We start from the raw sequence: 13047 nt of genomic DNA, 5'->3' as shown, positions 1-13047 counted from the left end.
GAAATAACAAGAATAGTAATGCTAAAATTAATAGTCTCCCAAGATTTAGTTGAAATTAAATGTTTTTTTTCCCCTAGGACTAAACATTCTATCATAAGATTGTAGACTTGAAACTAAGTCAGCAAGATCTGGTTATGAAATGTTTGTCCCCACTCTTTTATTTACTTTATTATAGAAAATACTATATTTTCTTTAATAAAGTATAAACAGCAATTTGTTTCTTCTTTTGTTTTGAAATGTAAATACAGTAGAGCATCGATTATCCAAAACAGTTCGGGACTGGGGTTGTTCGGATAACTGATCATGTGTGAAAAAATATATCAACCTGTCTCGTATTGAAATTTTTCAACGTTGCATGTCGCTTTGTGTTGAATTTTCGTCGATGTTAAGCCTAATGAAAATTTTTTAAAATAATAATTGTGGCTATTGTATGGTTAAAAGTTATTTCTTTATTTTGCAAAAACAAAATAAATATTAAAATAATAAAAGAAACCCTTCTAACCTTTTTTACCCGGTGTGGTTCTATTTTTAGAATCGCTTCGTTCTATTTACAGATTAGCAAACGTTTTCACAGCCCCTCCTGGGCTCTTCTTCAGGCTTCGTCGAATAGGCCGTTAACATTGAATATTTTTCAAATGTTAACGGCCTATTCGACGAAGCCTGAAGAAGAGCCCAGGAGGGGCTGTGAAAACGTTTGCTAATCTGTAAATAGAACGAAGCGATTCTAAAAATAGAACCACACCGGGTAAAAAAAGGTTAGAAGGGTTTCTTTTATTATTACAAGTTCCGGTGAATAGAGAGATTATATACAAAATAAATATATTGAAAAATATAAAAACAGAAAAAAATTATATTTTGGAAGTCTGATTCAGCACAACACATGTCTTGACACACAGCCTTCAGAAAAACCACACAAAACAAGCAAAGCTCACCACTCACAATGGGAGAAAAAGCCTTGTTTAAATACTGGCGCATCCTTAAATATGTGCCAGTTCTCATCGTTACACCAGTATTGCCAGCTAAAACACGCACATCAACAAAAATATTGAAGTAGCCCAAGACATAACCAAATATTGCAGCACCACAGCACTAGTGAAATTTGAATTTGCCAATTGGAATGCTTTTGGTTAACCAATGTTCTGGTTGATTGGTATTCGGATAATCGATGCTTTACAGTACTACAAGAAAAAATAGCAGACACATTTTATTTCTATTTTTATAAAATATAAACAGACTTTTTAAAGCTACAAAAACTGCTGTATGACATCAGGCTAAATATTCGCTACAATAATTATAAATTACTGATAAATTTGACCAAAGAGGGAGGCATTAGGCACCATCTCGTATTAAATTTAATAATTAAATTATAATTATTTCTACTTGGAGGTCTGGGTAGTGTAATCGGTAACGCAAGTGGGAGTTGCAGGTATAAGTCCTGCTCTGGGCAGATTCTTTTCTTCCCCTTCAATCTAAAATTATTACTGAATAATTTAGCACAAATAATTAGACTACATATTTAGTGTTAATTTTGAGAATATTCAATTTTTATGTGAATAATATAATTATATAAATATTTGAGAATACAGCTCTCCCTACTTATGAACATTCAATTTACAAACTTTCATATTTATGAACAATTTGACAATATGTTTAAAATTTAAATTTTGTGTGGATTCTGAACTTCTCTTGCCAGTCTTGGAGTGGCATCAAAGTCAGCCTTTGGCCAGTAATAAATAAATATTGTGAATTTATTTCTATTGCGTATTGTCATTTCTTAGTTTTGTGTGAATTCTGACATTCCATCACCACTGGTGAGGTGACATTGAAGTTTGTAATGTTGGAGTAATGGCATTTTTTGCTATTGTTTGCAATTTTTATAAACTTTAATGATTAGTGCTTCAAAAATGTGTTCAAAACATAGAAGTAAATCTAACAATGGTGATGAATGTAAGAAGTAGGGTTCAATAACCATGGAAACTAAACTTGACATGATAAAACTAAGTACATTATGTGAAAAGACTATGTTCAAAACACCTGCTACTAAGCAGTAGAGAGCAAGTAAACGAGTGTAATGTATTCTATTAAGTACATTAAAGGATCAAACATTAACAATACGTGGCTATTCCGTGTAGAAATGTAATTTCTAGATTAATTTTCAACTTACAACAAAACCTTATGAACCTAACCTGTTCATAAGTAGAGGAGCATGTGTATTTAAGTATAAATTTAGTTAATTCTTTAACTTCACCATTAAAACAATTCATTTTTTAACTTTTTATCTCCCTGTAATTTTAGAAATATCGCCATGAAATTCCATGCTATTGGGAAAATCAACCTGGTGGTTGTCGTAAACCACATTGTGTTTTTTTCCACACTAAACCTCGGAATCAGATAAATGCCCAATGGGGGGAGAATTCTGCAAATTGTAAGTATATTAATCAGTTTTCTTATAATTCTTCAAGATTTGACTAACATTACTTTAAAAAATTGCATAGGCATAGTTTCTGTAAAAGAAATTATTCAACTATGTTTTCTTATCTGTATAACTCCAATGAGTAACTTATTTGCTTAATGCAAACAAGTTATTCATTGGAACTGAAACAAAAACTATTTTAGCATTTTACTGAAATTAAAAAGGATGAAAAATTTGAAATTTAACAAAATATTATATTAAAAATGTAAAAACAACTAAATACACTAACTAAACCAAATACCAGATTTTGAAATTTGTTGTTCTACGGGTTTTATAAAAAATTGTAAATGCTAATAACAAGTAAAATCATCATTAAGTCTGACCGTACTAGATATACAACTCAAAACCCACTTTCTTTTTCACCTATGCTAACACCCACATATATACAGAAAAAACTCCCAACTTTTTTTGCATTTCTTGACATTTCAAGGTCCCCTGACTCCAAAAATGTAAAAATCTTTGGGGGGTCAATTTTTGATCAATCATCATACTTTCTCTCTGTTATATATAACAGAGTCAGGAAAGTAAAATCTTGACATCAAAATCGAGTAAACCAGGCTATTAAAAATGAATAATTTCAAATTACTTATCTTCCATAAATATGGAAGATAAGTAATTTGACATGAAATAATTAATTTTCCTTTATTATTTTTATCAAAAATATTCTACATTTACTAATTAAGTTAAGAAGAGTACTTAACAATATTATATTTATTATTCAGGTAAGACATTACATATTTTTGTACATTTTTTGTAAAAAACCAAATTAAACATAGCTTGGTAAAAAAAGTAAATGTAATAATAGTAATCATGGAGGAAAGTTTTAAAAGATTGAGAAATAGTAATTTACAACAAATTAAAAAACCAATATATGTAAATAAAAATTTTTTTGTTTTTAAATTATATATTCAATTTTTAAGTGAACATAGCAAAATTATTTTAGAAAATTAAATTATGTAATATACCAAAATATTAATAGTATGTTAAGATGTAATTATGTTAAAAACTTTAATATTTTTAGTAATACTACCAGTTGCAGACAAACCAGAAAATATGACACCAGAAATAAAAGAAGTGAAATCAACAGAATTATTATTGTCAAATGATGCTGAGTTAACTGATAATAATTCTATTTCACAAGTAATTGAACCTGTTGTTGTTAGTATTGATGAAGGTATGCAAATTTTTTCATTAAGTTTTAGTGAGTAAAAGCTTCACTAATTTTATTAAATTATTTCAGAATCTGATACTGAAAGTACAGTTAGTATTCCAGTGAAATTCAGTTCTCCAGTTAATTGTCAAAGTTTGCGACAGATTACCAATAATAATCAAACACCAGTGAAGAAAATTACTTCCAAAAGTTCTAAAAGTATGTTTCTAGTTTACATTTACTTAAGTTTTTCTGACATTGATAATTTACTATTTACTTCATTTATTATTTATTGAAATTAAATTTTGAATATAGTGTATCAATAAATTATGAACAGATATAATTAGTCTTACTTAAAACATATATCTTTTCTAATAGACATTTATAGTACTGTATTTTTTAATTGTATACATCATAAAATATTAATAATTGTCTACCAATTATTTATATTGTAATGATTAATATTACATATTTTCTATCAGCAGTTATGTTGTTTGAACTGTATACAGGTATCCTTTGATTAGTGTGATTAATTAATTTCTTGATACTATTGTATATATCAAAATCAGATTAATCAAATACAGTGATACGTCAGTTCTTGTCCAAACAATCACAATCCCCTAGTACAAATTTTCAGTTAATAACAAATATTTTTATTTTTAATTTTGTCATCCATAAAAAGTTTCCAATGATAAAAATGGATTACATATTTAAAAACAAAATGAAATCTTAAAGCTGCTGAAATCTTAAAAATAAAATGAAATCTTTGTCACACAAAATTTTCCAGTTTGTCAGATCATGTTGGTGATACATTAACAATTTTTACAAGTTCACAAGTTGTTGTTCATTCATTTTTATCAATTTTTTCCTGAAATTTCTCTTCAACAGTTTTTGGATACCCTGTATGTTTTGCATCCTTTAGTTCAAAATTTCCTGAATGAAACTTTCAGAACCACATTTGATAAGTGAAGTTTAGGACCATTTTCCCCATACACATTAAGAGAATTTTTTACTGTTTGTATAGCATTATATCCTTTATGAAACTTAAAATGAATGACAGGCATATTATGTACAATATGTTTTTATCTGCAGACATTTTTATATGATTTTACACAAACAAATGTGAAATAGTTTTAAACTAAGCTTCTAAACAGAGAATACAATATTATATTAGCAGTAATGTGTTAAATTTCACAATTGTCACAATTAAACTGCATATCTCTATTGGAAATCACCTTCAACAAATTCACTAACACTTTATTTGCCGAGAAAATCATATCTCAACAAATAAAGTGTTGGTACAAATACTTAACATATGTTAAGTAAAGGCAGCTGTTAAAGCCGTGTTAATTAAAACTTCTGCCATATATATCAGGACATCCCATAAGTAATGTCATTTTTTATCACAATGAAAGAATGCAAACATTCCTGGAACACAATCCTCAGTCATTATAATAATCATCATCTGATGCCACAACCCTCTGTCATCTGTCAACCAGTTTTGAATCCCTTTGGATTTTGATGTAAAAAACTCACACACTGTTTACCACACATCCTTTACATTTTGCAGTGTTTTCCCATCAAGATGGTTTTGGAGACCGCAAAACAGATAGAAATCTGTTGGTGCAAGGTCTGGCAAATAAGGAGTCTGGGTATTTTCTCCCATTTAAATTCATGTAATTTCATGCAGGTCATCCTTGCCATGTATGAGTGGGCATTATCTCCATGTATCAGCACATCTTTATGATTGACCAGTGCAAAGCATTTCTCCAACAATGCAACCCATAGCTGTTTCAACTGCTGACAATACACATTCACTGTGATTGTTCTGGTTCAGTGGCAACAATTCAAAATGGATGAAACCATGCATATACCATCAAACACATATCACCACTTTCTGTGGGTGGAGATCTTGTTTTGCCACTGTGCCCACCATACCATCTTTAGGCAACCCACTGACATTTGCATTTAACATTGTGGTACAAGATCTATTTTTTGTCTTCTGTTATCATTCTGTCCAAAAATGGCTCTCTTCTGTGATGGGTCAATGGAGAACTGCAAACCTTTATATGCTGCTGTTTCTGCTCAGGTGTCAACTCATGGGGTATCCATTTTCCCAGTTTGAACACAATCAAGGTCCTGCAAATTTCAGTGAATGGTTGAATGGGGTTCTGTGGCAATTCTTCAACCATTTGCAGTGGATTCTCAACAACTGCTTGCAGAAGGTCATTGTCCAGTTGAACAGGTCTTCCTTCTCATGGCATATCAGTAAGGCTGGTTTTTCCTCCTAAAATTTTTAAAATCATCTTTGCTTATATACAGCATTAATGTTTTGTGTTGCTAAGGTTGCTGAATGTCCCTGATGAAACTCATAAAGATAACATGTTGTATGTGTTTTTCAGACATTGCCATGTTTAAACACATTTCACTGACACACAAATTGTTGTGAACTAATCATGTTCTGTGCACATGCACACAATTAACTGTTCTATCAGGCACAAGTATCAAAACCTTGATGGTAGTACAGTACATAATTCACCCAACGTATGGCATTGATTATATGTACTAGTACATTCAAAAAACAACATTACTTATGGGTTGATGTGATATAAAGGGATTGTCACAATTAATTTCACACATTAAGCAAGGGATACCTGCACTTTAATATACATTGGTGCTTTGTACTTAAAATTTAATTCATTTCAGGAGGCCATTTAAAGTCCAAATCAATTTTTACCATTAGAAATAATGGAAAGTGAATTAATCCATTTTCAGACTAACCCTAAACAATGCCTAACTGAATAAACTTTAAATTATGTGTATTTTCTATTTTATGTAAAAGTAACAAATAAATGCCCTAATAATAAAACGTGAAAACAATAAATAAAATATATAAATACTGTTTAATAAAACAAAAACTGCATTTAGACTACTTAGTTTTCAATAGACTTGAATTTGGCAACTAAACATGGACACCAGATTTGCCACACATGTATGCTTTCATGTTTTGCAGTAAGTTCCTTTTTCATCTCAGTTGTAGAAATTACAACCTTCCTCTTACACTTTGTTGTTTCCATACATTTCTCAGATACCATGATTAATAAATAAGGGTTATAGTCTATTGAACAGAACGTTTTTGTACATTTTTAACAGTTGTCATTACTTAACATAGATGTGTGATTTAATTATAACAGTTATGAAATGTTTATTGTGTTTATTGTTAATGTGAGATTGTGTTCTTTGTTTAGAAGCTTATTTTAAACTTTTTACTTTGCATTTTGTTTGAATAAAATCAAGTTAAAATATCTTCGGATAAAAAAGCATATCAGGCATATGCTTTGAGTTTCGGAAAAGATATAATGCTGTACAAACAGTAAAAAAAGATTTTTAATGTGTATGGGGAAGATGCTCATAAACTTCAAACATGTCATATGTGATTTAAAAAGTTCTGTTCAAGGAATGTTGAACTAAAGGATACAGAATATACTGGGCACTCGAAAGCTGTTGAAGAAGAAACTTTGCTGGGAGAAATTGATAAAAATTAACAAATAACACACAATATATATAACCAAATACATCAAAAACTATGCATTGAAAATATACAATCATAGCATGGAAATGAGACACAACTTGGGTGCATAACAGATTGTATTTACACTTTGAACACATTTTTTTCCATTGTGCGTGCAGTTCAAACTTTAAAGTGAATTTTTGTCAAATATATAGTGTTTGAATATTTTAATATAATAGTATAGTTGTACCTCATACTTCAATGTTCTTTTTACTAGCAATATATTATTGTTTTTATAATTGAAATTATAATAAAAATCTCTAGTTGTATAGTTAAAAATATTTGGTCTCAAATGATTTATATAAATAAAAACAAAAGAACAGCAAATTGAAAAATTACTATACTGATGACTTCGGTTCTTATGTTTTTCAATCAAGCATATTTTAAATTTGTGTGCATTGTAGATAGATAAAACTCTAGGAAAATTATTTGAATTAAAAATTAATAATGTGGATTTTTATAATATATAATGGAAAACTAAATTTACTTTTGTGCATTACTTGACTCTTAATCATCATAATAAAAATAAAATTGTTATATATTTGTAGATGTAGCCAAACAAGATAATGATCTTGGAATAAAAACTTTAGAACAAATCAGACTGGAGAAGTTGTTGCATAGGGAATCATCCCATATATATAATACAGGTAAAAACATTTCCTTTTCTACTTGTATCAGTTATTTTAAATAACTTGAATAAACTTTAAAAACTTTCTTATCAGACGATCAGACTGTTGCAAGTGGAAATATATCTGTTTCAGCAGATGAGTCATTAAAAGGTATGTTTTCTTCTATAAGAATTTTGTTACAAAAAGATTTCACTGAAGTTTCAGTTGCTTGTAGTTGTTTGACTTCATTAACAATTAGTATGAACAAAATTATGGAAAGTTTGAAATTGATCATTTTGGATCAATGGAAGCATGGTCGGCTACAGTTGATATAATTAACTATATTACTTACAATTTGTTTTTAAATACCATTTTTACATAATTTAATAATTTTTAATTTAAAAAGCAATAAATAAGTTTTTCAGTAGAATGATTATTTTATAAATTAATCCAGTTGTTGCAGAATTAAATTAAGTGACAATTAATTAGTGGAGGAGCAATTAATACAATTAACAAATGATTAATAGTAAATCTCTGTTATTTCAACAGATGAAATTAGTAGCAAAAATAATACTATTCTAAATATGCAGATTTAAAAAAAAATTTAATCCTGTTTTTCTCTTAGTTTCAGTTCAAACATTTGATTCACAAGATTTAAGGAATCGTCTCAAACGAAAACACAATTCAAGTATTGCACAAAGTAAGTTCAAATAACAATTTTATGATAGTTTATCAAGTAATTATAAATTAATATTATAAAATAAAAAATAAAATAATTTTATTGACATTTCTTTAGATAATGAAAACACTGTTCCAAAGAAGAGAATTCTTAGGCTAAAACAAAATCGTAAGTCAATTCCAAGTAAGTATATAAGTGTTAGAATATTTTAAGATTTACAGTTTACAAAATTCTTATAAAAGCAAATTGATCCTTCTGACAAAATGGTTCTTAATATCAGTCTTCCTAATGTGAGTCATTACAATCACATTTATATAAAGATTATAAACCAATCTTTTACTTGCCATCGTAATTGTAAGAATTTTGTAAAATTTTTATTGGGTTAAATATTTTATATGATATAGTAGTATATTATATAAAATTAATGATTTGATGAGAGAAGCTGTTGACAAACATTAAAAAATTGTTTAGAAATGTATTTGATTTTCATTTCTTAACATATTAAACAGTCTTTCTCATTCTTTTAACTAAAATAAATTAGAATTATTGAAAATTAAAATTATTGCATTAGCTGCATATTATTACAAATAAATACATTAGAAAATCATGAATGTCAAAGTGAAATATGTAAGATTTTTACATAAGAGAATTGCTTGATGGGTGGTTTAAGTGATATGTTAAAAATACATACTAAATTTGTTATACAGTGCAATCATAAAGTCACTTTACAGTGGGCAGGGAATGAGAGGAGCTTCCGGGATTGAAGTAATGACATCACACACAGGTTGTGTGTCAAAAGAGAATAACCATGGATTTTAATAAACTCACATTTGATGTGCACTCTGTTTTGAAATATTCACTCTTACATGGTTCCTCAGATTCACACAGGAAATTCATCTTTGACTTTATTACATGAACAGGGGTGTGCTACATAGTTTCAAAATTGCCATTTGGCAATATTTTTATTAAAGCTGTGATAAAGATATAATACTGGTGATGAAAATCCTTGTCCACTTGTTTCCACATTTAGCATGAAATTGAACAACAAATCACACTTCAGCAAAAACAGCAAAATGTCAAACTTCCATGTAATGAGAGTACTATGCACCACATACCTAGCAATGTCATGACGTCACATGGCAAGTTCAGGGGAGAAAAAGTAGGAAGTGACATTGAGAACTGAAGGCAGTTTTGTGCAATGCCATCCAACATTTCCAGATTGGGGATTTTTTTATTGACTGACAGAAAATTTGGGGAATTTTTTGGGGTGACTTTTTTCACTTGACTAAAATAAAAATTTTGAGGTGACAGAATTTGTGAAATACTGTTTAAACATCGTTATGAAATGTGTTATTTGGAATTATTAATTAAAAAATTATTCAAAAATGATTCCTATTGCTAACAAGGACAGACATTCAGGTCTCCAATTCAAATGAAACTTGGTGAGCACACAGCCTTAAAAACAAACTTCTGGTACCTAGCATCTCTTATTCACTTGGCTATCTCCTCTCAGGGATGTGAAACTTCCATACTTATAAGCTAAACACTAAATTTTCAGAGGCCCATTTTTTGGACACACTTGAAAAATGGGTCCTATTATTTGTACAAGGAGCTGTTTGTGTTTAGGGCTCTGTGCTTACCAAGTTTTGTTTGAATCAGAGCCGAATGTCTGACCCTCTCCTTAATGTGTTACTTTTGCTTTCCAGACACCAAACTGATAAGGCTACCAGCACCTGCATTAATTAGTTCCTAAAACTGATGGCAATAAATAATTTAAAATTGGCAAAATAGTGGCAATATTTTTAAATTTTTCAGAGCAACCCCTGCATGAGGTGCTGGAAATATTATTTTCCATTCTCTATGGTGAGCATGATGAGAATAAGATGGAACTGAGGCAGTTTTACTCAGATGATGTTTAAGGTGTTGAATGACATCAATAATTAGCCAACCTACATGAGCATAGCCCATTGCAGAGCAACTTTACAATTGTACTATATAATACAGGGTGTCCCATAAATTTGTAAATAGTTATACCAATTCTTTCAACTTTTATGAATTTTTAGTTTGGATGCGGTTTGCGTAAAAGTTATTCTCAAGAAGGGGGATATTTTTGGTAGAGGAAAAGAAAATAGTTCAAATTTTTGTCGATAGAGGGTGCTGAATGCAAGAAAATCACTGAAATTGTGCAAATCTGAGTCATATAAAATGCAGGGTGTACAATTAACAGCTCATTTCTGAAATTTCTGTTACTGGTGCTGACATATGGTTTTCATTATGATGTTGACCTTGGTGGAAAAAGCACTACTGGTGAAGTTGTTTTATTTCAGCCACAAATCGCCAGCTGAAATTTTACGAAGGTTTAGGACACAGAAGAGAATGAAGGTTCAGGTCCAATCACTTCTGCCGGATTGGTTTCCATTTGCAAAGCCACATCGGAGGTACGGACCTGCCAGCACCTGCATTAATTAGTACCTAAACGTGGTGCACCATTGCATGGGCAATTACACAAACTTCCCATTTCTTTGAAACATTGTACTAGGAAATCAATCCGGCAGGAGTGATTGGACCTGAACCGTTCTTCATTCTCTTCTGTGTCCAAAACCTTCGTAAAGTTTCAGCTGGCAATTCATGGCTGAGATAAAACAACTTCATCAATGGTGTTTTATCCAACATCATCAATATCATAATGAAAATCGTATGTCAGCACCAGTAACAGGAAATTTCAGAAATGAGATGTTAATTGTACACCCTGCATTTTATATGACTCAGATTTGCACAATTCCAGTGATTTCCCCCCTTGCATTCAGTGCCCTCTATCGACAAAAATTTGAACTATTTTCTTTTCCTCTACCCAAAAATATCCCCCTTCTTGAGAATAACTTTTACGTAAACTGCATTCAAACATACCAATTCTTTCAACTTTTATGAATTTTTAAACTATTTACAAATTTATGGGACACCCTGTATATTTACACTGGAATCTCATTTTAACATTTACCTTGATTATTATATGTTCATTTTTAATTATTCAAACTGCTTTGCTCCAGATAAACAACAAAAGAGAAGTCTAAATTATGTTAAAAAAATTGTTCTTTAAAATTGAAGTTAAATCAAAATCACATTCAAGTTGCGCCTTTTAACATTCACAGAGAATGGGATGTTAATTGAATTTTATGTTAAGAGTTTTTGCATGGCAGTACAGCAAGCAAAAAAGCAGTAGTGTTAACTTTGTAAATATATTGGGTGGACTCAAAGTGGGACTGAATTGGTTGTAAAAGTTTGTAAGTAGATAATACATAGGTGGTTTTTTTTTTCAACCTCCAATAATCTATAAAACAAAGACAAGTGTAAATAACAAAATGAATTCATTACCAAAAGTTAGGTACAAACATGATACTTTTTGACATAATCACCATGAACATTGGGGCATTTGTCATATCTGTGGATGAGCTTTGCAATCCCCTCTTCTTAGAATGTCGCCAGTGACTTGGGATGGGCCTTAACGTTGTTTTGAAGATCGTCATTAGTCTTGAACCTCTGCCTTCCTATTTACATTTTCTGGTGTAGCGACATCTATCGCGTACACCAGTCAAAGACGTCCCAGCATTTTTCCTGTACCAAGAACAATAAACATGTTTTCTCGCCCTGTTCATGTCCTCCCTTTCTTGTGTTTTGTGTCATCACTACCATGCCGGGAAAGCGTTTCAAACCATGCATTGCTATGTGATTTCCCATCATCTAGGTGTACTCTTATCTCTCCTAAAAGTTTGTAACCGCTGTACTGATACGCCCTGTATACAGTATTGTCTCCAACCATTAGATCCATACCACTGCATTTTCTCTTCCATATTTTCATAGCCTTTTGAATATAAATTTTAAATAATTTTGGGGAAATACAGCAGCCTTGGCATAAACCTTTAGTAACTAGAAATTCTTCAGATAATCTTGTTGCTGTTTTAATTTTAACAATAGAGTTATGATGATAAATAATAATAATAAAATTATATTTTCCTATTTATTGTTTGTATCCAATACTTGCCATAAGTTTTTAATTGGTTTACTATCGTATGCCTTTTCTAAGTCAATAAATTATAAATGTGGAGTTTGATTTTTAGCAACTATTTTCTCAATTATTTGTCTAACACAGAAAATATGATCAAGTGTGGATCTTCCACTCCTAAAACCTGCTTGTTCCTCATTTTCCATGTCTTTGTATTCCTCTTCTAGGTAATGTTTTAATAATTTTCCATATATCCTGCTGAATGGACATGTAACAGTAATACCTCTGTAAATTTTAATCATCTTTTTTACTTTTATATATATATTGGTGACAGATATCCCACAAGACTGAAAAGTTGGATATCATCATCATTTATACATCATTCAATTAAGTTTTTGCTTTACAATAGTCTATACTTTTTCATTTACATCAACTAATGTTTCTTCCTATTGTTTAGTGCTAGAAATAGGCCTATTATTCTTATCATACCTTTCAGCATGCCCAAAAATTTTGGTCAGGATTTGCCCCTGCCGTATGTATTTCAGGCAAAGGTGGACAGGTACTGT

General features: G+C 30.3%; 1 protein-coding gene across 2 annotated transcripts in view; it reads left to right on the top strand.

Moving 5' to 3' along the window:
- The window catches only part of LOC136977992 (zinc finger CCCH domain-containing protein 11A-like), a 34198-nt gene that overhangs the window by 18836 nt on the left and 2315 nt on the right, over positions 1-13047 (top strand). Inside the window, exons 5-12 of one of the 2 annotated variants that reach the window (XM_067273619.1) lie at positions 2296-2425; positions 3495-3647; positions 3714-3842; positions 7743-7841; positions 7917-7973; positions 8428-8502; positions 8599-8664; positions 10188-10226. In XM_067273619.1, the coding sequence (XP_067129720.1) occupies positions 2296-2425; positions 3495-3647; positions 3714-3842; positions 7743-7841; positions 7917-7973; positions 8428-8502; positions 8599-8664; positions 10188-10226 (748 nt within the window). The remainder of the gene's footprint in view (positions 1-2295; positions 2426-3494; positions 3648-3713; positions 3843-7742; positions 7842-7916; positions 7974-8427; positions 8503-8598; positions 8665-10187; positions 10227-13047) is intronic. The other variant, XM_067273618.1, reaches the window with a different exon arrangement.

Source organism: Centruroides vittatus, unplaced genomic scaffold (assembly GCF_030686945.1).
Source record: "Centruroides vittatus isolate TY-2023 unplaced genomic scaffold, ASM3068694v2 contig_484, whole genome shotgun sequence".
NCBI classification, from domain to species: domain Eukaryota; kingdom Metazoa; phylum Arthropoda; class Arachnida; order Scorpiones; family Buthidae; genus Centruroides; species Centruroides vittatus.
Note: the sequence above shows the minus strand (reverse complement) of the source record. Positions and strands in the feature narration are given on the sequence as shown.